Below are 27,711 nucleotides of genomic sequence, written 5' to 3' on the forward strand. Positions count from 1 at the left end.
AACAAATAGACTCTGTGGCGCTAATTAAAAACTCAACAGTCAGAAAATGGAAAAGCTCGGTCTCATAAATTCAATCTCCCTGTTTATCCCTCTGTATCCAGCAGGGAGATGCAAAGTGCAGCGGGTCTAGCTCATCAGGCAGGGCCGGTCCAAGGTTGTATGGGACCTTGAGGAGAATTTGATCTAGGGGCCCCTCTTCCTGCTAGGAACATCAGTACCCACAATAGCATTTCATCGTGGATTTAGTGAAATCTGGGAGGGAAGGAATCGAGTTTTATTGGTTGAGCTTAAAAGCAATCAGTGATAATTGTTATTTAATGGAAACCCTGACTATGCTGGCATCAAGCACTCTGAACAGCCAGCATCCAGGGCAATATCCATCTGTGGCTTGGTGTGGAAGGGGTACATTTTGAGAAACTGAATTTAGGGTATTCATAAACTGCATTAAAACATAGCAGAAATAAATGTTAGAAATATATCACTGAATTAAAAAAAAAGTCTATAATGCATTTCACTTTCTAAATAAATAAATGTACTTTTTGAAATATACTCTAATTTATTACATCACTATAGTTTTTCATTTTTTAAAGCCCACAGCCAGAAAAGAAAAATAACCCAAAAAGATAAAAACGCATACTTTGTTTTGTTCTCTAAATAAAAAATGACTGTGGTTTGAGGTAAAACAAAAGACGAGCCAGTTCACAGATTCAGAATTTCCCAATATCTCAGGCACGGCACCAGCGAAGCACTAAGATGTATAAGAATGGAAGGCCTGGTCATGTGATGTGATGTACACATAAAAAAGCACATAAATGGGTCTGAGGAGACTGATGGGATTTTAAAAAGCTTTTAGAGGGCATTAGCCTTGGGCTCTTTCCCACTGCACCTCAATGCCAATCTCGGAGCAAGAGGAATGATGGAAGTGGAGAGAGAAGAAAAAAATGCACACCCAATGCAGCATCGCAGTTCCATTTAAACCCTTTCAATTATAGCCCTAAAGACGAAGCATGGGGTGCTAAGAAAAAGCTCTCGCTCATAGTTCTCCTGGTGAGGGGACTCTGCTACCTTTATTGACACACTTCTTGATGCACTCTTGGCAACGGGCTGCCTGGATGCAGAAGCTTACCAAAACCAATGTGTGCGTAACAGATCAAGAAGGGGGTCTTACCTGCATCCTGAGGGTCTGTGGTCTCCGTTATCTCTGTACCATCCATACTGTCCTCCTCATCCACAACAACCCTTCCCCTGGTGCGACCCCTACAGCAAGGAAGAGACACAAAGAAACAGAGGAAATCAAAAGGGGAAAACAAAAACAAAAAAACAAAAAAAAAACAGAGGTTGGCTAATGAAGTGAAACTGATGGTGTGGTTATGAATTGGTTAAATATAGCCACAGCTTCCAAGGTGATTTAATGGAGGTAATGGAGCCCAGGGCAAGGCAGAGGCTGAGTAGTGACGGGGGATTACAATAGTCATCATCAACACGAACAAAATGGAAAACGCCACAAACCACCACTGAAAGTATCCACATAAAATACTTCCAGCAGCACAGTGGAAACTTGTGAGAATCAAAATATGTCTTTATGTATAATTCACAGCTAGTTATAAACGGAATTATTCTATTAAGATATAATGCACTGCACCCAAGATACAACCACAAATACGACAAAGCTGGGTAGATAAAAAGATAGTAGTGTGTGCGTGCGTGCGTGCGTTTAAAATGCTACTTAAAAATGAACACATATAAAGCAAGCCACAAGTGTTTAAAAAAATATTTCTATAGAAAAACCTTTAGAATTCTAGTTACTGAGACAAAATTTTTCTTAAATACATTTTGCAAAGGTTTTTTTTTTACTCAAGGTGTCGTTTTAGAACAGTTCTAGTTCAGCAATTTGGCAGTAAATATCCAGGCTTTCAATAAAGGCACTTGATCCATCTGACTACTGGTCTTACATTTTAAAGTCAAAGTCAAAGCAAAAATTAAGTTGTTTTTTTTGTTGTTGTTGTTTTTTAAAGTAGGAGTAGTTATATTTTGGTAGGCCTAAAGTAAAACCCATACACTTTGCACTTTGAGAGGATGAATTGAGCAATGATCTGTAAGACGTTCAAGGTTTTAAACTTTCCCACAACTTCATATCCTGAGGTGTCTGCTGTTCCATGGTCTTCATGATGACGTAGGCACAATAACATTCTCCAACAATCCTCTGGGGCTTAGCAGAACAGATGCATCTACACTATGATTTTGGACGTTTCACACCCAATAGTCCGGTAGGTTCGACTAGGGACCAAAAGTCCAACATTTGATACATTTTCAGACATCGCCGTTTGCTTTCACACTGTACTGTTTCGAACTAATGTAACACTTTGCAAAACCTGCTTGTCTTCCTCGCCTGTGGTAGCGGTGTACCAAGAATCTCTGAAGGAAATGACACAAAAACCTCTGAAGAAGAGAATGAGCGCAACTTCCTTCCTCACGAAATGTAAACAAATTGGAGTGCCATCAGTTTGTAGGATTTCACTTTTGTAAAAGACTACGAACCGTTTCTCCCACTCACGCTAGACAAACAGCTTTGCTTTGTTTTGTTTTGATTTGACCAGAATGCCCTGCGCTATAGTTACCTTCCTGCTTTGGGAACGGTCTCTTCGCATATGAACTCGAACCGCGGCGGAGTTCACTTCAACTGAACCCAAATGAACCGAATTTTCTAGGCAAACAAACTAGAGTTCAACTAAAGCAGACTAAACAGGGCTGGTGTGAATGTACCCTTAGCTTACACATGGGTGGACTATATTTACCAACCAGGTTACTTCTGAAGGCAATTACTTGACCTAAGATTTATTCAGAGGTAGACGAGTAAAAGGAGGGAGAATAAAATACACAGCACTTTCAAAGAGATTTATTTATGAAAACTTTCAAAAACTAATTTACTAACTGTACGCTACTTTGTGTTGATCAAGGAATGTAACATAACAGATGACTCTGGTTGTAGTATAATTGAAAGTGAAAAAAAAAAAAAAAGAATATGTAGGTGTATATACTAAGTCAACAATACAACACTAAGTTTAGCATATTATAGACTTTAACACCTTAACACACTTCTTTATAAACAGCACAAATACCCTCGGCCACTACCACCAAAGAATCAGCCAAGCTAATTCTGGAAACACCATTTATGGTAAAGGTGAGGATACTGAGATGACAATCAACATAAATACAACACTAAACATCATCCACTGTTAGCATGATACATGGGGAGAGCCAAAACAGTCCAAGTGAGAGTGAGACCATCACCATCTACAATAACTCTTTAAATAAATGAGTTACAACATTTAATTTCCTTTTGGGAAATGTTTCTTATGTGCTCAGGAAGATACGCAGAATTAAGAGAGAGAAAAGATTGGGGGTGGTGGGGTAATCTTCAGTGCCACTGGAGAGAAAAATCACAAATGGCTCTACGCCAAATCAACCCCTCCCTCTAAATGACTTCCATGGGAAGCAAACCTTAATCACAAGAATGACAGAAGAAGCCTCAAGGAAACTTTGTCTGAAAACATAATTACCAAAAAGCTTGAGTCATACCACTGAAAATGAATATCTTGGTAAGGTTGAAACTCCCATTGTTCTGAAAAAAAAAGAAGTAAAATTACATACAGACAAGTCAGTCCATTTAGCCCCTGTTGAGAGGCTCGTTTAGCCTTCTGTGACCTTTAAAGCACAATGCTTTCCCCAACTTGAACACACCGGTCAGCTTTATTTCATTAAAATTTTCTTGCATATCAAAGTTTCTTTCCAGATTTACTGTAGATTTAGTTTGGTTAAAATTATTTCAATTACTGTAGAAACATTAATAGGCAACTATGGTAAACAGGATTTTAGTATTTTAATGTTGATATAGGGATCTTAAAATTCATTGCAACACCGACAGGACATCTTTCCCGCCCACAACCATCACCGTCTACAATAACTCTTTAAATAAATGAGTTACAACATTTCATTTCCTTTTGGGATAAATAAAGTATTTTTGAATTTATGAAAAATAAATATTTCTGTGGCATTAGAGGAGGAGTACTATTTATTTTCCAGGCACAGAGTACCAGTTTATAGCACAATCAATTTCCACACCAATTGGAAGACTTCCAGTTCCAGTTGTTAGAAAATTAAGAAAATTGACTTCATAAATTAACACCTTGAAATTGGGCCTCTCTCTTAAATAAAAATAAATAAATAAATAAATAAATAAAGAGATATTGGCCCTTCAGGAAGTCATCACAACAGCGCTCCTATATTAACCCTTTAATAACTTTTTAAACCAGAGTTTAACTGAAAATAGCTCCTTAATGAGCTCAGCAGATGCACAGTTCCACCCGGTGTTTGCTAATTCCTGCTGGATAGTCTGAAGGCGCGAGTGGGGGAGTCGCAGGAGAGAGTGCAAGAAGTTTGGGTTGGAAACTGCAGCTTGGAGGAGGAGCTTCATCCTCAAATGTGGTGCTTGGTCTCCCCCAAGCTGAATGAATGGCTGACACGAGAGATTAGAGGATTTCTCAAACATGCGTGAAAGATTCAAGGCAACACTCCATAACATTATAACATGACGTAAAACTCAAAAAGATCAATTTTATATCATATTACTGCCCCTTTAAAAAGTTCATCAGATTTTTGTCACAGAATGTGTGTGGCAATTTTATCCAAAGTACTGCATGTGACAAACATGCATAAATTTAGTAATTCAAGAAGGGGGCAAATACTTTTTCACACCATTGTATGCCAGTGGTAATTTTACAATAAATATAAATATTGCTTATCGGCCACACCAGCAGTATTATATTGGGTATCAATATTAGTCTCAATTTGCACATCAGGGCATGTGTAATTTAAAGAGTGCTCAGATTCAACTAAAATGCAGGCTAAAATGACATAAGTTAAACAGGTTACAAATGAGAATATATGTGTACATTTGTTTTATTGTCTTCTGCCAACCTTATGCAAAAAATATCCACCTTATTGATAACTGCAACTTTATGTTTCTAAGGTGGCAAAAACCTTAATATAAAGCAAGAAGCCTCAGAACCTTTTATAAAACGTGTTTCATATTTTACTGGCTGTTGAGTAAAAACATTTAAATTCAAGTTTATATAGCTTTGTATTTTACAAACTGAGCATGCCACGTTAGCTCCTAAAAATAATTATTTTAGGTCCATCTTTAAAGAAAACTAGATGAATTTTCATTTATGAACAAAAATTTTTAAGTGCAACTATTACGACTCTTTAAGGCCTGCTTACAATGGTACACTTGTGGAGGGACTCTACATTGGGCTTATAAAAGAATGACATTCCTTACAAAGACAATTCCCCCCTCCCCCAAAACTAAAAATACATTCAGCTTCATAACAAGAAATAACACCACTATTGGCGTTATTTCTTGCGTAATAAGGCGTATTAAAATAAATAAATAAATGAACTCAAAATCACAATATAGTCATGGTAAAAAACAAACAACGACTGGACCCTGCTGTAGTAACAACTTGTCAAAGGTTCACAAAAGAAAAGTGAATCATCATGATCTTCTAGATCTTAACATTTGATGCTATAGTTGTGTGTTGATGTCCAAATATTTCTGGATTAAATTGCCGTCTTTCTAATATAGCCTCTGTGTTTTTCCATTTTGCACACTGCTCACAAATCCTCCTTAATTTTTATCGGATGTAATCTGCATGGATTTTAATTGCAAATTAACTCAATACAATTTTTGCTACATAAAGGAAAAAAAAACCAGTACAGTATGCCACAACGTAGTAAACTGCGGTTATATTTTTACATAGCCTCCCACACAACATTCAGCTGTAATTATATATAACTACACTGGAAGCATCAGATTTCAGTGTTCAGACTGCCAGTTATTTCACTGAAAAACACTCAGGACTAGGGCTCAATCCTATATCGTGCACAAATCCCCCCACCCTCCCCATAGTCCCACCACAGGGAGAGAGAGAAAAAAAAAGGTGAAAATAATGCTGTGGTAAGTAGTCCCAGCCAGCACAGTGCTGCCTGGAAAACCAGACCAGGATCATGCTGCTCTGAAATGGACCGGTCAGCAGATGAAGCGTGGGCAAATCGAGTCATTTCCAACGACCAGGTTTGCGAGAACAATATCCAACATCCTCCTTGTTACATGTTGTACAGTTTTAAAATGTTAAGTGAGTTTCCTAACTGCAGATAAATGGCTTTGAGATAAGAGCAAAACCTAATCCTCCACAGTTATGACCACAGGGCTTTAGACAATGGAAGGTTGGACAGACGTGAACATTGAGCTGAATGTACCTCCAACTAAGACAGCAACAGTGATCATTAAAAGTGGAACTGAAGCAAGTACATATTTGTTGAATGACAATTTATTTTCAGATGATCAAGATCAAGCAACTTAACTCTGTTTAAAGTTGTCTTTCCACTGGGGCATTGACACATCATCTACACGCTTACAGATTAAGCAATCCATTGGGAACAGGGTATTAAGATTGATTGAGAGGACAGACTTAGGAGTTAAGAAGCTAGACGGCATCATTTTACAAAGCAGTCCTAGTCCATAGTGTGCGCTATGATAGTCAGAGACATAACACCCTACCAGTACACCATGTAAAGGATTTAAACTGGAATTACAGGAAGTAAAGACGCTACGACTCTTCACATGAAGTTCGAACAACTCATATTTACACATTCCTGATACCATGCGAATCAAATCACAGCAAAAGCTTCACATTTTCTGCAGTAAAGCATATTTGCCTTCAAAATTCATATCAGAAGCATATCCAGAGTGTGTCAAAACGCGTTGTCCTGGCAAAGATCGGTATGAATTTTTGAAAGCTTCTTCCAAAGCTACCCATTTTATCCCATTACAAAGTTATGCAACCCACAAGTGCAATACGATATTTCTTTATTGTCAGATCAAGCCTGAAATTTGAAGTACTGCATATCTGTCCCAAAAGGTTTATCAAGACTTAATGGAAAACATTGTCCAGAAGAAAATTTCATCTATTATTATTTTCAATAGTATTCTATAGTACAGTATTCATAAAGGGGGCAAAAACGAGTGTAACTACATAAAACATAGGTCAATCTGCACTACAATCTATTCCAATAATACGTTATCCACACCAATTGGAAGACTTCCAGTTCCAGGCATGCAACCAAAACTAACCATCAATTGAACAAAATATTGACATTACTGCTAAACTGCTTTTCCATTTGTCACAGAGGCTCCATCATTTTGATGAGAAAGCCATTTCTTAAGAGGATCTAAAGGTAAAGTTACTTCATTGAACACTGGTAGCACAATGGACACCTACTTTTTCTTGCTTTTAGCAGTTGATAGGGGTGGTGGTTGTGGTAGGACGGCGGCCGCAGCAGCATCCTTGCGCGGCCTGCCACGTGGTCGCTTGTCTGCATTGGCAGGACTTCCTGTGGACGTGGCCCCTACGCTGCTGGATGACGGCGAGGGTCCCTGGTCAGAGGTCTCCACAGTCTTATCCTCTGATGACATTCTGAAACAATAAGAAGTAAAGTTAAGTTTTAAAAATTGGAAAGTGGAAGCCAACATACTACATATTTAGACCTAATTCTACTTGAAAATCACCGGAATTTCTAATATTATGTAAGAAAATAGCAAGACAAGCGGTGGATAAAATAAATCTATTCACACAGATACAAGCCTCAGTATATTAAAGCAAAGCAATGTTTCTGCCACTCTGTGGGAAATGCATGCCACACAATAACCCAAAAGCCAATGAACCAGGAAGCATTGCCTCTATAATTTTTCACCACCACAAATTTTAATGTTACTTTGAGGATGCAAAAAACTGTGAATATTTTTTAATGACTGTCATAAAACATTAGATTTGGTTCATGCTTTTACACTAATCTCAAACATGCAGTTAAGGCCTTAAAGTACATGCACTTAAGCATAATGGTAGAGTGTGAATGATTCGCATTAAAAGACATTGTGTAAAAGTCAACATAATTAGGCAGTTTTCATCACCACTGCGACACAATTTTACTAGAGATGCACCAGCTGGCAACTAGAATCTGACAATTTTAGGCTTCATCAGCTCCAACAGATCCCTGGCCTGACAAATGAAAATTACAGAAGTAATTCAGGCTCACGGTAACAACAATATTTTGGGGTGGATGTTCTTAAAGTTGGAGGAATCAAACATTTTTTCAGTTTCTGTGAAAATAAGAGTCACAGTAAGCACAGGTGTATGAAGGTATTTAGAAAAAAAAAAATCAGCATGATGCATGATGAGACATGTTTTCAGTTCCTACAGGCTGTGAGTGAGTGTAAAACTAGAGGTAGATAACAAGAAGGGTGAATGTAGAACCTAAAAGTAGTTCTGTTTTACCTTTTTGATTCTTTGAAAAATAAAAAACTATAGATAAAATTATTTTTAAACAGATGTCAGAGACAGACTCATCTTATTGTTGTTGCAGAAAGATAATAGTGAAATGGGCAACAAAATGTAAAAAAAAAAAAAAAAAAAAAAAAAACAAACAAACTGAAAAATCACAGGTGTGCCTATGAATACATAGAATTAATAATGCATTGCTAAATATGTATAACTTAGCATTTTCAGACAGTCTTAGTGGGGGGATTATTGATGTCGAGCAATATGAAGGCCAATGGGAGGTAACCATCTCTGAGTCTGGCTGTTCTACAGCAGATGCTGTGGAATCTCCTGCCAGATGCCAACTCAATGAACAGACCACGGAGAGGGTGGGTGGAATCAGAGAGGATCTGGTGAGCTCTGGCTAAGCAGCATCTGTGTGCAATGTTCTGGATGGGGGGGTGGAGTCCCAATGATCTTCTCCGTTGTTCAAAACCACTGTTCACTTTCAGTATGTCGTGTTTTTTGATTTGCTAAATATTTACCTAGATTAAAACATCTGAAAAGCTATACATGAGGCTAGACAAGGTGCACCAATTAGACTCTTACTATATTGTTTAGATTTCAGCGTTCTGTTCAGTACACTCAATGTATGAGGTCTTGCTCATATATTAAATAGATTTTAGTCTCAGAGATATATTTTTTTTACCTGGATAAATTAATAATACCTCCTAGTTTGCTGTATAGCAATTTCTTGTTTTCTGAGAAATCTGATCTAGCCAATATCTGGTTTCATATCCAAGAGCTATAACATATTAAAACTAATGCATGCAAACTTTGTTTTAATTCAACTATGAAATGTAGCAAACATTGGCTATAAACAACAACAACAAAAAAAAAAAACATTCTGTAGGTTCATTACTAAAAAGGTAGTAGTTTTCAGACCATCAGAACATGAAGGGACTTTTCCCAGTCGGTGGAAATACATTTATCCCAAAAACCAAAGAACAACTGTGAACCAGTTCCTGCATGTATTCTACACCTCACTGACAATTATCTGTTCAACAACAGAACCTTGCCTGAAAAGGGTCATGCAACAAGATTCTGACTCTACAGATATCATCAAATCTATAACAATAAGAGTGAAAAAAAGAAAATAGCCAAGGCGTTGCAGTGGTCCAGTCAAAGTCCAGGACTAAAGTACACAGGAATGCTTTGACTGTATGTCCAGGAGGCTGAGAATAAACAAACTCAATGAACTGAGGCAACGCTGTCGAGACAAATGGGCTTGACAGCAGAAACTTCAACAGGAATGTGAAAGTGAAGATCATAAAGTTGATTCCATAAGCTGCTAAATCATAGGATGTACATCTTTTTTTTTTTTTTTTATGGTAAAATCTAACAAGTGAAAGAGATACTTGAATTTTACCATTAAAGTGCATGTGTGGGGTACCCCTTCCCAAATGCAGACAAAATTACACTAATTTAAACATCCATATGCAGATTAGAAAACATTTTGAACATTTATGGTGACCCACGAAGCAATTAAGTTTCTGTGATCTATGCAGTTATTTACATTTCTTGTCTATAGCTCTTTAGGTAACCTCACAGATAGCCGGTGAGGTTTACTTCTGAATTTTAACGAGGCAATTCAAACCTTCAAATGTCTTCTCATGAAGTAATTTCGCTGTTGATTTTGGTTTATGTTTGGCCCGCAAAATGATGCAAAAATAAAATTAATGTTCAACTTCTGCTTTATATAAATAACCAAGATCTACCTAAACAAAGGTGATCTCAAAAGATGATAAGCTACCGCAATCTTTTCTGTGGGTTTGGTGCACTTCCAGTGATGTGCAGTGTTTTTTGTGCCAAACCATTTGGAATAGACAGTTCCCACAATATGTCACTCCTACATCTGGGTGCTCTGTCGCCATCTTGATAGTACGGGAGTAGCCCTCTGTCTCATTGATCGCACATAAGAGGACCGCAATGGTTGGAGATTGTTGGATTCAAGGGTGTAAAAACAAATGTGATAAAACAGTATAGAGAAGTTTTCATTACATACCAGGAAGACGAGCACACTCTCTGTTACTAAGCATCGAGTGTCAACTAGTGTGGCTGGGTAATATACTGAGGGAACAACAGCCATCTAATACAGTCAGTGTACTGAACCGATTTCTGTAAAAATGTATTTTGGAGGCAAACCTGGAGACGTCCAAGACATCCATTTGCACAAAGTAAACAAAGTTATACAATCTAAATGTGCAAATATACATTTCTTGTTTAACACCAGTGCTTGAACAGAAGAAAAACTGCTGCTGTACTTCAGCATGTACTTTGATACATGCAATTACTTCTTATGTCACCATATTTGCAATCATGTTAATAAAACAGTATTTGCTTAAATTTACATTCCAGTTGTTAATTATAATGTGTCACATATAGCAGGTGGTAGAGAAGGAGGCAGTAGACTGCACATGATGGTTAATACTCAGGCCTTCTGCTTGTTACTAAGGTTGTTTTTTTTTTTAGGGGTTTCTGGTGCTTCAACTGACAATGTGCGCAGTAGAAACAGCCTTTCGAGAAATGGATCAACTTTATGCTCTTAAAGCTGGAATACGTAACTTTTACATATTTTGGAAACTGTCACTATGTGACCTTGTGGTAGTGTGGTATGAGATAGAAAATCAGTGAAAAATCTAGCCTCTCTGCCGTCTCCCAGTGCTAACTGGAATGAACCAACCAGAGCCAGGAGGCGTAGCTAAGCGCTGTCAACCACACAGCCAGCACTTCTTGCAAATCCTGGAGAGTTTTCTTTTTAATTTCTCTAAAATTCCCAATCTGGAAAAATAGCTTTTCTGCAGGACACAGAGTTTTTAGAATGTCTCTTCATGTCACTATTATTTTCTCTACTTTTTAAATTCTTGATGGCTGCTTTCATTATGCCATAATATTTATTTTTTTAAGGTTTTGTTGGCTCTAGTGGCCTTTATTTGAAAGTAGTTCGACAGGAAAGAGAGTAATGAGAGAGGGGGAAGACACGTGACAAATGTCAGCAGGCTGGGAGTCGAACCTGCGACCGCCAGCACCAGGACTAAGGCCTCAATATGTGGGTTGTGCTTTGTCCCTGTGCCACCACAGCAACCTTTAAATAAAGAATGCATATGAGCTAAAACTGATTTTTTTTTTTTTATTATTAGGCTAAAAACATTTTACTACGACTTACAGCTCAAGACTCGAAGAATGAAAGCCTAAGACTTAACATTTCAACAAATATTTCATTGCCAGTGTTATTCTTTTTATTTTTGTCTTTTCTGTCTTTTATATCATATAAACAGTGGGAGATTTCAAATGATTTACAGAACATGTAAGGTTTTAAAAAAACTGGCATTTCAAACAGTTTGAGTAAATGTATATTACAGAAATATGTACTATTCAAAATAATTCACTTGATTTTTGTGATGATTACCAGAGCTGTTTGTATAATGACACATTCAGATATATCCATAATACATAATTAGGTATTCTGTAGCAAATTTGACCTAAGTCTTTAAACACAGGCAGCAATGATGACCAGGCTTGTGTGCCCTTTAAAAATCAACCAACCAAACAAGAAATTTCGTAAATCTACTTAATTTTAATCATACTCAAATAATAAGTGTATGTTTATCTGCATGCAGTCTTCAGCAGACTATTTTTTTTTGTACTGAAATATGAATGAGGCTAACGTCTTGAAAGATGGTAATGCAACAAAGTTTTGCTCAGCATTAAAAAAACATGGGCAGCTGCAAATGTTTAATAGTTATTTTAGCTATTTAAAGAACATTTAAAATTAAAATGTGCATTTCAGGAGTATACAGTGCTACATTAGTGAACATTAACCTGTGTTTCACAAGAGACTGTTGATCAGTTTGGAGCCCAGTTGTTCAGCCAGTTCGCTATAAAGTCCCATATATGACTAGTGTTGGCCCAAGATTGTATCTGGACTTAACCAGAACACAATTTCTTAATCATAATCTTCATTTTATGTACATTGTCTTAATATATTTTAACCCAATTTTATTAGTAAATGGATACAATACCATAACATACAGCTCTGAGCAACACCAACACTGGTGTGTTTGCTTTTGTTGCAATTTAAAAAAAAAAAAAAAAAAAAGGAATTCAATCCAATCCTTCAAACAAAAGGTATTGAATATAATCTAGTATTTTCAAATGCAAAATATGAATCTCAAAAAAAAATTAAGAACAAACGTACAAGTGACCCATCTTCAATTTTAACTTGACAATATTTTTTTTTTTTCCTTTCTTTGTCTCTTCATTATTGCTTTGATTTCCAGGAGAGACAAGCACAACTTTTGGCTTCCAGGTCCTTTTTTAAAATAAAACCAACTTCCTGCTTAGGTATGTTCCCAACTGCTTTGAATAGTAAGCATATATTGCATAAAAAAGGGTAAAACATTTTTTATCAGAATTAGAATTAGCTTTACTGGTCAAGATTGTGTAAAAAAAAAAAAAAAAAAAAAAGGAATTTGATTTCAGCTTCATACACTCACAGCATAGACACCAAGTATAAATGTATAATATCTAGAGGAAATAGAATACTGTACAAGTCTTTTTTTGCAATTTATAAAAAAAAGCTTAATTTCACTGATCTGTGCTTAAATTGCTTTTTTAATACACTATTATTCTCCCATATATTTTAACCTTATGTTTGCATTTGTTTGTTACTATAATCTAAATTGTAATTTTACAGTGATGTGCAATTGCTTTCTTAAAAAAAGGATATTACACTTTGAGGAATATCAGTTTTCAGAAATCACCTTTCAAATTAGGCCAAGTGTATGACACATCCTGGCATCATGTGTGAAAAGCTTAAGAGACAAAACGATGTTGGTTGACCACTTGTCTTATAGAGGTCAACAAAAGTAAGCAGAGCAGAAGTTTATAAAAGAAAGTTCAGGCAGCTAAAGGACATACTGACCAAAACCAACTTTGCAAAAATTGGCACTTTATGATCAGCTGACTTTAAATTTTACCATTACATAATTAGGCTCAAATTGCACTATTGGGGTGCTGTGGAGGCACAAGAGTAAAGTACGACCCAAATATGGAGGCCTTAGTCCTCGACGCAGACGATACAGATTTGAGTCCCGGCCTGATGACCTTTGCCACATGTCTTCCCCCTCTCTCATTACCTACTTTCCTGTCTAACCACTCTCAAATAAAGGCCGGCTGAGCCAAAGAAAAAAACAATTGCACTGTAAATAACTGGATCAGAATGCGACTATATGGACCGTGTTAGAATTAATAAGATAACATTAAATTTAAAGTAAAACTAATTCCATAACTGAACATGATCAGGATCGGTTTTTAAAAGTACTGCAAGCTAGCATTTATGGGGATTTGGTGCTATAGATTCATTGAATCAAACTACACATTTAGGTTTTGAGTACATTCAACTCATTTTACAAAACAGACAATATAGTATTGTCAATCTGTGCTGTAGTGCAAACTAATATTACTTTTAACATTAATAAATCCAAACTTGGCCTAAAATAAACTTTTCTAAAGCAATAACACTATAAACACTATAACACTGTTGCTAAGGTAGTGTTACTTTATATCCCAAATATAATAAGACATACACCAACGACTCTGAAATGGAATCGTCTGGAATTCATGTTTACTTTGTCATGGAGTCGGCCTGGTGGAGTCTCACTGCAGTAGATCCCCGCACCAGATATTTTTCATTTTGCCACAGAAACTGACGAGTGAAAGGTAAGGTGCTATTTATTTAGCATTGTTTATTTTTCATAAGTAGCATAATGTTGGGTGGGGTAAGGTAAGAGAGTAAGTCTGCTACAGGAGAGACTGGTCCACATCAAAATAATGATGGCACCTCAAGGTGAGGACGGCATGTAAAAATAGAGATGCCGTTTTGTGGCAGTATCTCTTTAGGACTCATATCACTGTGTGTAGTAAATATATAAATTTTACTTAGAATCGAGTTACTTAATAGAAATAAAAGTTTGTCATCTGAAATGTTTTAAATGCAACTCTAATTTGTACACTGTATTGCTGTGAGAGTGCAGAGTAGGAATGCCAACTCAAAAAAAAAAAAAAAAAAATACAATGAAAAAGTCAGCTTGTCAAACTTTCAAGGGATGTGAGAGATGCAGGTGAGGGGCTGAACTGCAGCAGATGTGATTTTGTTGAAGTACAGCTTCCCTACTAGATTGCTAAAAATGATATGAGGCCCGATTCAATATCTTGCCAAAGACACAGTCAGTGCAATAAAAGGGGAAAAAAACAAAGTTGCATGCACTGAAATAAAGGTGGTTTAAAAAAAAAAAAAAAAAAAAAAAACTGATTACAAGACAGACCTTCTGGGCGCAAACAGAATCACTACAGAGTAATAGGTTATTTATTGTGCAACACAGTACTGTACATTTTCTCAAATATCTTTTCTGAAACCATTTATTCATTTTTTTAGATCACCAAATGACATAGTGGAACTAGTTACAACATGCTTTATTAGCTGTTGTATGCCCAAGGACAGAGCTGACTGAATATTTTGATATTTTGTTTTGTTTGATATTATAATATTTTGTTTACTGTGAACACGGTTTAATCAAAGTACTTGGAACTATGTCCAGGGTTAACCACAAGAGAAAGGACAGATTAAAAAATAAATACTGGTCTTTGCATATCATCATCCTTTTAATACATCAATGTACTTCAAACTTCTGACAAACCACATTTTCTCAAAAAAATGTTATTCTTTTTACGAAAGTTGATCCAATAACTAGCACATACCAAACTAGATTGTTTTTACTAAAGAGCAATTACATATAAAAAAGACCAAATTTTTAGGTCAAGTAATAAAACAATATTTTACTTAAATGTTTCACTATGTAGCACATCAGCTGTGATGCACATCGCTGCTGAAGACAGAAGGTACGCACTGAAGAAAAATGCTGTAAATGTAATATCTCCAGATTAAAGTATTTTTGCATTATAAATGTATAAATATAAAGAATAAGCAACCAATACACACAAGTCAGACAGGAGAAATGTGTACAAATTTGACTGTACTGTCCACTGAATCATTTCGTGAAAAATGGGGTCTGTTTCCAAAACAACACAAACAATGAAGGGCTACTGCCGCAATAAATATTTTTCTCATAATGGTGAAACCACAACAAATTCAATCTTTGCTAGCTGAACCAAGATTTTGTACTATTTCGAAAAAAAAAAAAAAGCTCAATTTCCATCGCTGTTTTACACTATATTCTGACAAGACTCCCTTTTTTTTCTCTCCTCAAGACATCTGAAGGTTCTCTGGCAAAAAGTGTTGTAAACTGATGCGTTACAATTACAAAAGTAGACGAAGGTTTTAAAAGAGGTACAATTTAAATGCTTTAAATATTTTGAAGATATTGTTCCAATGGTTTAGTCGTTTTTTTAAAGTACAGGGGTGATCGGAGTTTTCACTATGTGGAGAATGGAGTAACACAGTGCTACCCTTGCCCCACCTGTTGCTGCACAGCTATGAAAGAAACAGTGATGTTGTGGAAACAAATAGAGGGACACCCTTCCCCTTCCTTAATAATGGAATGCCATTTTCATACAAGGTGGTTGGTTTGCTGGCTACCGGAAGAGCTAGCCCCATTAATAACCCGACCAGTTATAGCTCTGCAACTCTACTACTATTCAGCACAATAAGCACTTGAAAACTTGTTTTAAATAACGTATTATTATAAAACTGGTACTTTCACTAAAAGCAGTCATTCAATTACAATCTCATTTGTACATGCATGGGGGAATAGTTTTCAGGGTATAGGCCATTTGGCCCTTAGCTATTTCATATAGATGCATTTTGATTGTTTTATATTCGACTTTTCGTGGGGGTATTAAATGTAGCAGTTTAAAACGGGACGCTCCATACCACCTGTACACCAATTGGTACAACCCAGGGGTCCTTTTTGTACCCACTTCGACAACTTAGGATTTCAAGCGATTTCCTACAAACTACATAATGGAAAAGTAATTATCTGACTGCAATAAATATTCTCTAGTAGCTTGAGGCCACTTGGAGCTATTTTGGTTAGATATGGGGTTATAATCTGTCATATTTCATAAGTGTCGACTAGCCCAACAGGAATCAGAACCAAAATAAATGGAAATTGCATATCATAAAAGGTGTTCAGGAAGAGTACTGAATATAGGTAAGTTACATTATGGGATTTGAATATTTTTATGACCCATTATAATCAAATGAATACATTCCAGATATTTTCGATTGCGTTTTACAGCGAACAAAAATTTTATTTCTCTGGAAACTTTAATATGGAAGATTAGTGTCAATGTGTAGCTCTGTTGAAGTTTTAAAGAGGCCCAGCTTCCTTTATGTCAGCTGGCGCGTCTGCAACACCACCAAATGACAAGAATCACCAAATCATCACCGAGTTTGAAAACTATACACTGGACCTCAGGCAAAATGGATTCTGAGCTTCACTTCCTCCAGATTCTGGGATCATGAATTTCAACTGAAATAATAATAATAAAATAAAAAAAAAAAACTCTTTATTTTCATCTGAAAAGGATGAGATTGGGCCGCTTGGCAACAGCTCAGGTCTTTTTCTCCTTCGTTCAGATAAGACTCTTTCTGAAGCTGAATGCAACAATTCCTTGATAGGAATGTAGGATATGTCCTGAAAATGTTGGCATGTGCTGATTGAACCCCTCTCCAAAACAAAAATGTCTGTCTCAAGGTTGTGGAATATTTTCTACCAAACCTTTTTTCTTCAATTTAACTTTTCAATAAGATAGTACACAATGAAATGTAAAATACAGCACTCTCAACAGACAACTTCTTTGGCAATTATTTATCTTTTGTGGCTTACCATCTATAAAGATGGTGTCGATGAATGTGAGCTGGACAACTGTCGGGTCAGCAGTCTTCCACATGATTACGCAAGCTATGACATAGCATTTTTGTATTAAAGACATTTCTTTAAATTGACTTTAATATTCCAGTATTCTGAGTAGCTATATTTTGAGGTTTTGCTAGCTAATATAAATAAATGGTTAAAATAGCCCGTGTGTGACATACCAGTTTCTTTTTCAATAGGATTGCTGGAAAAAATTAAGTTTTCAGGTATATTCTTATTTGCTGATAAGCACTTATAGGCATTCAGTAATTAAGACATTGTAGCAAAGAGATGAAATGGCAATATGTGGATATGAAATGACATTATAAACTGATGAATGGGACAAAATCACGCAGAACATTAGAGAAATCAAAATTTTATTGACATCACGTCATAGTAATGAGAAGTGTTGAAAGAGCAATTATTACACAGCCAAACCACCTTTCACAGCTGGATTTGTCTCTGCTACTGGCGTAGACCAGTGGTCAAACTCTACGAAATATTTTTTACCTGATATTTGCTATGGTATAATATACATATTACAAAATTATTGGCATGGACATGTTTTAAGAAACAGGTGGTTACTACCCGGCGATGCACTGTATGGAGACAGTTCTCAAAAATGGCAGGATTACAGATATTTTCGAGTAAAGTCAAGACAAAAACAACAACACTAGATGTGAATATACCGACATGTATTGATGGGGCATGCAATGCAGAGATTTTTTAAGCGGTTATGGGCAGCAGGGGTGCAAAATAAAACATGCTAACGTTAGCTTTTGTTAACCCACATCTTGGGCACAAAGCAGCTGCACAGGAGCTAACTACAGCTAGAGCTAGCCTGTTGTGTTGGAACTCTGTCGCCTTTCCTCGGTCATACAGACTAAAGAGACACTGACATCGACCAAATTTAACTAAAATTGCAAAAGTATAAACTGATCCACCATGTCTTAGCCACCCATACACAGCTGATTGGATTAAGTTTCAGGAAGACAACTCTGAAAAGAGGCTAAAGGAGCAAACAGGTTACCAGTGGATGCAGATAGTTCACCAACTCATCCGAACTACAACCCACAACAAAACATTTCACACGAACGCGATTTTCTTTATGACTGAATAGGACGGGGAAACATAACATGTAACTTTTTTCATATAATCAACGACCCAATCGAAAAGAAGGCAATGATCCGGAATTGTGCCCAGCACACAAAGGCTCGGTCTATTCAATGGAACGGAACTGTTCCAAAGAACTACAATGCCCCTCTAAAAGTGAAAATGCTACATTACACAACGACGCTAAATCTGATTTCTACTTCTCTTAGACAACTTGGGATCGTTGTGTATGGTTGCTCATGTATTACACTGTGTGAAACGGAATAAACTCCCGTTTTCGGCTTATATAGCACCAATGAACCTTTCCATTTAACGTTCCGTTCAATAGTCTGAGTCATGAAAAGCCGAGGCGGCGACAAATCCCCCCTCCTCCCCTCCATCAGACTGGAGGATGATGATGTTGGCTCAGACTCACTTCAAAAAGGTTAAATTCATTACAGAAATCAAGCTAACAGCGATAGGAAAGAAAGTTCAGATTACATCTTACCTTCCAGTCCTATGGACAGAGAATTATCCTCTTCATGTCCCAAAATACTGGGGGGATGAAACGTCGTACTTTTATTTGCCAGCAAGCTAGCGAGCTAATGGAGCTAGCTAGCCTCTCTCCAATGAAACAACACTGCAGTTCTCAAAAATGCACAGCACATATCATTATATCCCAGCGTCGCAATGGTATTCCCAACTTTGCCCATTTGATGGAAAAGCGGCTGATGTAAATCCAAAGGAAAAGCACTTCGCTGGCTCGCTCATTTGCGGGGGATCACTTTCCTTTCTCCGATGACAGCTGTCGAGTTCGGGTTATAATACAGCTAGTTGCTGTTAGCCACCCAAGTCTACGGCCAGCAGCAATTTCTCCACCAACATACAAAACGCCCTCAAATCCGAAATTCAGGCTGCCCTATGAGCCAGCTTCCCGTAAACTTCAAATGCGAATCCTCGGGGAAAGTATGGCTGCGGCTGAAGCAAATGTTGGGTACGGACCGCTGGCTCGGCAACTGGTTCTATTTTCTTCAGCTGCGACAAGCTGCGGGACCAAGCGGCCAGTTAGAAGACTCTCGTAACCAGCCTGCCACGCAGTAACAACCAGCTCCAAAAATGTGCAAAAACAAACATTGGCTTCCCTAAAAATGACACTCAGTCTGCCACACGGACCGAGTAGAAATATCAGCAATAAACATGACAAAACCAAGTTGAAGATGACGCTTCGGTGTACTCTATAACGGTGGCCATATCTAATGATAAGTGGCACCGAAGCACAGCCCCCCTAGGCTCCCAACAAAATAGATCCACCTCCTCCAAGCAGAACTACACCGGACGATTATTTTTAGATCGATTTAAATGGTCGAAAAAAACACATTTCAGATATTTAGCAAATGTATTCATCTATCGATAAGACGAGACAGCAAATAATAGGAAGCAGACCGTTTCACAATTTCTTCAAAATACTCTCTGACCCTGCGGAGTGATATGGGCATTTAGTAAATAAAATAATGGCATGGGAAAACATGAAAAGACGGATTGTGGATTTCACCCTTATCGGAACTGGACTGCAAATAGTTAACGCTCCAGCTCATGCAAAAATATTCCAGCAGCAGCTGCCAGAAGTGAATCCAACTGTCGGCATTGGTGATTACAATAAAACACGAAGGGGTTGTTTTTTTTCGCGACAAACATGGACGTTTAAATCACGAACAAATTGGGGTTCAGCTTGCTCCCTTGTGCCTGTTCTTCCTCTCTGTCCCCTCTACACACCCAACCCCCATTCACACACTTACACTTACACATACACGCACATACACAGCAGGCATTGCATTGCAAGTAAAGGTAGCTTGCAACCAGGCAGACATATATAGGCTGTATAGTCTGTACATGCAGGGGTTAACTTTCGTAAAAGTCCCCAGGGGTTGGCTTTCAGCTGCACATAATATGAGCTAGAGCGGAGGGTGTTGTTTATTTACGTTCATTTTACTCTTTTTATGGGCTCCTCACAACCTCACATACCTCTTTTTTGAGTTACGCCAGAAGAAAAGAATATTATAAATACAACAATACACAATTTGTTTTAGCATTCAGCTTAGGCATCTTTTTTGCCAAACTAAGAGCTCCCCCTACTGGGTAATGCAAGGTAGTTGAATAACATCTTCAGGCGCAGTGCTTCAAAAAGAAAAAAAAGAAAAAAAAAATCATTCCACTCAACTTTTCAAAAATTTTGCCTTGGTAAAAAAAAAAAAATAATAAAAAGTGTATACTGATGCGTTACAAGTACACTCACGATATGAGTGGCAGAAGATTACCACTGTTCATAACACTGAACTTCATGCTGTGGAGATAGATTTTTTCAGAATGGACAAGGAAGGTGGTCAGAGTTAGAGAGGATGTATGGAGACAACACAAGGTAATCTCGAAAGAAAAACATTTGCAGCATTTTACTGGCAGTGAAATACTTGAGACTCTTTTGAACGTCCTCCTTTTAATAGGACCAGAACCTTAAACGCACAGCCAGAGCTACAATCGTGTAGTTGATCAAAGCATACTTCTGTGTTACAATGACCAAGTCAAAGTTCAGACCTAAATTTTACAAATGCACAACAAACTTTTCAGTAAAACAAGATAAGCAGTTAGCTTTTTTCTTGACAATTGTACACTACTTTGCATTGGTCACATTATGAAAATACTAAAATATATTGGAGCTTGGGGCAAGTTTATCATATTTTCAAAATATTAAAAAGTTCAGGTAGACATGTACAACATTAGAACTTTTCCAATAAATGCAAATAAATAAATAAATAAATAAATAAATAACATTATTTAACTATCTTCTTCAACTATAGATGAAATACAATTAGCAAGAACAGTTGGTAACACTGTTGCTTTGCAGCAAGAAGGTCCTGGATTCGATTCCCAGCTTGGGTTCTTTTTGCATGGAGTTTGCATGTTCTCCATGCAAACTCCATGAATGCATGGGTTCCCTCCGGCTTCCTCTCACAGTCCAAAGACGTGACTGTAAGGTTAGTTGGTTTCTCGTGTTTTTTTCTAATTGGAGTGCGTGCATGGTTGTTTGTTCTGTCTGTCTCTGTGTTGCCCTGCGATGGATTGGCGACCTGTCCAGGGTGTACCACACCCTCTTGCTCGAAATGTCTTGCTGGAGATAGATACAAGCACCTCTCTCCTTACTCCACTAGGGACATGGATGTGAGAAGATAGATGGATGTTATAATTGTTTAGAGAGAGAAGCAAGCCTAATTTGCTATAAAGTAATAATATGTGCTTCTAATAACACTAAGATTTCAGTTCAGTGAACTATTTAACGTTGATTCATAAAAAAAATATTGTCTCATGGCACTCTACAGTCAGAGGACAATTGCTTGTTGGGCCATTGTCTTTGCAGCAACCCCTCGCACTGAGCATACCTGTAACAAAAGAGAGTGCGTGCGTGCGTGCGTGCGTGCGTCAGACTCTACTAGTCACATCAGATGTCAAGTTGCTGGTCAAGTGTTTCTTGACTCTGGACATACTTGTGTCACTTTTTAAGTTATGATTTGTGTGATAGTGTGTGTTTACATCACTAACAAGCACTGATCTAATTATTCAACCTGCACTGAGTAAAACAGAAATAGTCTTTGCTGGCCGTCAATGTGAAAATTCAGATGAGTCAGCAGCAAAGTGACAAGCTAAAGGAAGTATGCATTTTGTATACGTCATATACAATGTGTATGACATAAGAAAAGCTAGGAATTAAAGTTCTGCTACTTATGTATAAGTAAGTCACACTTTTATGTGTCAAATAAACAAATTTGAATATAACACAAAAATATCTTAACTACAAAATGCATTTTTACAATAATTTTATTTATTAAGAGAAAAAAAGCTGTCCAAATGAGAATAAAATCAGAAATGTTCTTTATTGTACCGCAGGAAGAATTTCTTGTGCAAAAACAGCAATCAAAGCATACAGATTCACACGAAGATAATAATGATATATAAAAGCAAGGAGAAAAGAGTAGCCGTATGTGGAAAATTGCACCATATAATTATGGGGAGTTATTAAAAATAGCAAACTCTATTCCGAAGGAATGTGCAAATGAGTAGGATCATTTAAAAATGCACAAAATGGCTAAGTTTGATACTGAGCTTGTTAACTAAAAAAGATGAAGAAACTACAATTCTGCTTCAAAGTTTGAAGGAGGATAGACCAATAAAAGCAGTGAAATTCTCCTTTGAAACCAAATTGGATATGTGACGTAAAATATCAAATTTGATTATATATAAATATAGCTTAAAACATGTTCTAATTTCTAAAACAACACACTGAACACTTTTTTTGCATATATTTAGAGTGCAGTTTGGGTTCACAGCAGACAGAGGGCAGTATGACTCTACTTTGTACCATTGTGGAAACAGAAGCAATATCACATTACTCTTTGCTATGTAATATGAAAAATTAAACCAGGCAGTTTCCTGTCCAGGTCTAAACTCCTTTTATGTATGAAATAAGCAGTGGATAGCATGTACACTTTATTTTTATTTTTATTTATTTATTTTTTTTCATATTTGGGTGGTGTGAATATTTGTGACATTTTAAAGACTTAATTGTGCAGATTAATTAAAAGCTAGTAAAGACCAGTGATGTTAAAGCTAATTCGCCTTTACTGAGCTGTACTTCAATAATTTCAATTGCTGGTTGAAATTCAGGTGCCCAAAAAAGTTCGTACTCTTTTAGTCAATTTAAGCAATTCTTCCTGTTTGAGATGCAACCGGCAAGCAAATTTTGCTTTCAAAAACAAGTCACTTCAGTTCAGCATGCTAAAGCACAATCATTACACCCAGGTACAGTAGGTAGACACTCAAGAAGCTCTTTTCAAGCTGTTGAGACTAATTGATGCCCTTTGGCCATCAGCAGTAAGGACATTTTCAAAAGAATACAGTGACTGAGAGATTAAAAGAAGTACTTTGTGAGGATAATAGCATGCATTTTTGTGGCCTTGCAAGTCCTATGTGGGTGTAAAGTTTTAAAATGCACTGACTAATTTATTGGTGGTTGTTTATGGACAGTTCTAGTTGGGGACCAACAAGGGCCTAAGTCCCTATAGAGACGCTCCTGGCCCCTGCGGTAGCCCGTACTGAGGAGATGATGGCAAATCAGTTTCTTATGATGCTATATGGTGACACATAAATCATAACTAATTGGACTTGATCAGATTTGATTTTGTACCTTCACAGTTGAATCTTTAAAAAATTGCACTTTTAGACCTGAAACCTGGAGAGCTGGCTTACTTAATATATTAAAGGAAGAGATTTTGCCCTGTTTTTTTGTTGTTTTTTTTTGTTCTGTGCCGCCGTGAAAATATGTTTAAACCTGCATGTATTAGTTTGACTGTGTGTATTAGAGACAATCCAAAATAAAGCTATATGTAGTATCATGATATTGCCCTATAAGAAAGGATGGTTTAAAGACATCAGTAAAAGCACATAATTAATACAACATTTATGTCCACAATGAGAGAATGAAAGTCTCTGAGTGGACTGCACAAAAACGTAAAAACAGAAAAAGTAGCATCTTGAAAGAGTATCTGCCCTTAAACGAGAAAGAAAATTCTGCTAATATTAGATTCATAAACCCACAGATTGTTTTTCATGTTCATGTTTCTCTCTAATGGGTGTGTTTTAGAGATGTACTAATGGTACTCAAGGTAGGGTAAAAGGCAGTTGCAGAATAAAAGGCCAGCTGCCTGCTGAACAGATGATAATATAATAAAGGAGTCAAGAAACATGAAACCAGATGTTGGTTGAGCTCTTTGTGAGTAGAGGAACATGTATTGTTCAATTCAGTCTTTATGGTCATATTCAATAAATCTGTAAATATATGTACTGATGAGGCTTGTGTGTCAGTCTCATGTTTAACACCCTTAAGGTGGTGTTAAACATACTTTCAATTGAGCCCCCACTTTTCTGCATCCCAAATGTATTTTTTATTGGTGTGAACATTGGTAGAAGAAAATGCCTCCTCATAAAGACTTTAAAGGGTTTATACTTGAGTAGTCCCAATCATTTATTAACTCAGTTATTGGAATAATGCTACTTATTCTCAGTCTAAGTTCCAGCCAACAGCTGAATTACTACTTTTCAACAGCATGTGGTGAAAACCCTCCATTTAGAAGGTTTTGCACCCCTTAAAATTGTTTTCAGTGAATTCCACATTACAATCACAAGTTTTCATGCATACAATTTGGATTCAATGATATAGAGCAGCAAAAAGCAGAACATGAGTCTGCTGACATTACGTCATTTTCAAAAATTTTCCAAAAATAAAATCTGAATTTTTTTTATCCGGTATCCTTGAAAACCACCTTTTGCAGAAATTACACTTGTAATTCCTTTTGGGGAATTTTCCAGAGACAGAAATTGTCATTACCACCATGTTTCAAGTTTGGAACTGTGTGTGTGTGTAATGTGAAGTGCTGGCATATGGAGCACGGTGTTGACTTTTTGATACAACTCGTTCTTCCGCAGGTTGTAGTCCTGCCTACATGACTTAGTTTTAAACCTTAAAATAAACTTGCCTATGGGTTTCCGTCATGAAGGCCAGATTTGTAGGGAGAGGGGACGATGCTTCTGTCAACAGGTTCTCCCACCTGCGCGTGATTATCTTTCTTGTTTTGGATTATGGATCAGACAGTGCTCTGTGACATGTGCAAGGCTCGGCATGTGTATAAACACAAATGGTTGTACCCGATTTTATTTCGCGGTGTCACATTAAACAATACTGAAAACATATCTCACCTTTCAGACTTTTTTTTTTTTTTTCTGAAAATGTGGAAAAGTGCATCATTTCCCTTTGACGTCACTGTTATGAGCTACGCTGTCTCACAAAGCCCACGGAAACACATTAAAATTTAAGGCTGCAATGTAAAACCACAAAGAATTTCAAGGGATACGAGATGTTTTGCAATTATAAAAAAGGCATATTATCAGGAAGATGAGTCATTAGTTAGATAACAGAGCATTTTTAGTTTGAATCTGCGGAGCAGCACATTTAGTCTGACTGCCTGTGTTATTTACGTAGGAGGCAGAAGGACCCAATCCTGACTGAGACTTTGAAGCTAATTTTGATGTGTAATGAACTGAGAAAATGAGATACTGGTGCAAACTGCTCACAGAAGTCAACACTGACAAGATGAGGAAAGGAGTAGGGCTTCAGAGATGGAGCCTTAGCCTACTGTTATGCTCTTCCTCGTCTTGAGAATTGCTCCTTCTTTCAAGTATTTACAGCCGAATTACTCCCCCCTTCTCCCCCCCTCAAAAAACCTACCAGATCTCAGCATAGAATTAAGAAGACGTCACAGGCACAGGCGACTGTCCTCTGGTGTAATGTGGAGATGTGGGCGTGATCATATTACAATATTCCTGGATCCTTGCTAACAAGCTGAGTGGGGAAAAAAAGGGGTTAAGCCTAATCGGTTTCTTATCCTGAGGGCTGAGGGTTTTATTTTGGGAACATCATCAAAAATGTGAAATTTTGTGGATCAGGTTATTGATTTTTTTTTTTGTATAAGCAAGTGCTGAATGTGGACTTAAAATTATTAAGACATGGAGAGGAAATGAAAAATTGCTTAATTTACCAGGTAAGTGAACATCAGACACTGATTAAACTAAAAACTGGTTTAAATGTCAACTTCTGATTTTGTGTGACTATTCCTCACTTGGTCTGGTGGACCTTACACTACTCTCAAAGTACAAGAAAGATATTTTTTTCTGTACTGATGAAGCACATGAAAATAAATTAATCACTGCTCTATGAAAAAAAAAATGAAATTGAAGCTGAGGGGGTTTGATACTCTTCTGGCTTATACACAAGCTTAAAAGTAAGAAGTCTTCTGAGTGCAGTGATGAACAATTCTATTGCCCATGGCTGGAAGAGCTAATTAGAATCTATTTATAATCATAGGGGAACATATCCAAAGAGTTAGGGGAGTATAGGGGACAGAGAACGAAAAGGGGGTTGCTCTAAGAAAATTTCTGCAAATGGTGGAACAGTTAAAGGTTCAGCACAGGATGACCAGGTTTTAGTCAAGACTTTCCTCCCGGAGGAATAAAACTGCTGTTTACTGGACACTCAAGTTGTCGATCGTCAAGAAGGCTGCTTAGCTGATTTTAAAGGTATACTTTTCTGAAACGTTTCATGACATCTGAGGCTGGGTGTTATGCAATGATCTCGTGGGACAACACAAAAAGAAAAAAAACGAGTCATGGGGAAAAAAGCAAGTTTAAAAAAGAAAGCGAGGAAGCGAAGAAAACTGTTTTTTTTTTTTTTTGCTTCATACTTTAGTACGGACATTTTACAATAAAATGCAGTACATATTAAACAAGAGAGGCAAGAAAGACTGTTTTCCTTTTTTCTCTGAGTCTCTCTGGCTTAATTTTCCCTCAGCACTTTCATCATCAAAGATTCCTGTGAAGAATTGGCTCTTCTTTAGGACTGCAAAAATACATCTAAGTTGCCGGCTCTCTGCTGGCTGCAGCTTATTGTTTATGCCGTGATGCAGTTAAGAACTGAGACAAAGTTCACTGTGGATCACCCATCATCTGCTTGTAGGCATTAAGAGTCTTAGAATCACAAGCAAACACCAAACGGTTTGGTGCTGTGCCTTGCAACAAGGATTTCCAAACTTTTTATAAGATCTTACAGTCACAAATTCCAAATTATTTTATTTAGATTTTATGTGATAGACCAGCATACAGTAGAGACTGTAGTCATTTTGAGATGTCAATACTTGCAAGGCACCGTATAAACAACAATGTCACAAACACTGCCAGGTCTATATATTTATCACATAAATTGAACTGTACTGTATTTAATTTAAGACGGCATTCGGATGTATTGCCCTGGTATGAACTGGATAGGTTTTATTTTATTTTTCTGCATAACTGGATGTCAATTGGGCCTTTTTTTTATCTTGTAGAAGTGTCTTTGGAATACATTTGTCATAAACTGGTGCTTTCCAAACAAGCAGAACTAAAGTGAAAACTATTCCTAATCTACCCTGCGTTGATGAAACACTATGAAATACAAAGCAGTAGCCTAGAAGAAAAACTGATTTGGGGTTAATATGACCAAATGTTTTTTATTTGGTCATATAAAAAACATTTATATGTTTTTTATATAAACATATAAATGTTTATATAAAACATTATATATTTATATATATATATATATATATATATATATATATATATATATATATATATATATATATATATATATACACACTTAATTCTGGTTTCAGATT

General features: G+C 36.9%; 1 protein-coding gene across 8 annotated transcripts in view; it reads right to left on the reverse strand.

The window, feature by feature from the left end:
* Nucleotides 1-19,669, reverse strand: part of kmt2cb (lysine (K)-specific methyltransferase 2Cb) — a 79,852-nt gene extending 60,183 nt beyond the window's left edge. For all 8 annotated transcript variants that reach the window (XM_015035207.1, XM_015035208.1, XM_015035205.1 and 5 more), the window contains exons 1-3: nucleotides 18,912-19,669; nucleotides 7,341-7,535; nucleotides 1,169-1,257 (exon numbers count right to left, since the gene is read on the reverse strand). In XM_015035207.1, the coding sequence (XP_014890693.1) occupies nucleotides 1,169-1,257; nucleotides 7,341-7,534 (283 nt within the window). In that variant the 5' untranslated portion in view covers nucleotide 7,535; nucleotides 18,912-19,669. The remainder of the gene's footprint in view (nucleotides 1-1,168; nucleotides 1,258-7,340; nucleotides 7,536-18,911) is intronic.
* Between the last annotated feature and the right edge of the window lie 8,042 nt (nucleotides 19,670-27,711).

Source organism: Poecilia latipinna, unplaced genomic scaffold (assembly GCF_001443285.1).
Source record: "Poecilia latipinna isolate Pla-1442-1.1 unplaced genomic scaffold, P_latipinna-1.0 Scaffold328, whole genome shotgun sequence".
Lineage (NCBI taxonomy): Eukaryota > Metazoa > Chordata > Actinopteri > Cyprinodontiformes > Poeciliidae > Poecilia > Poecilia latipinna.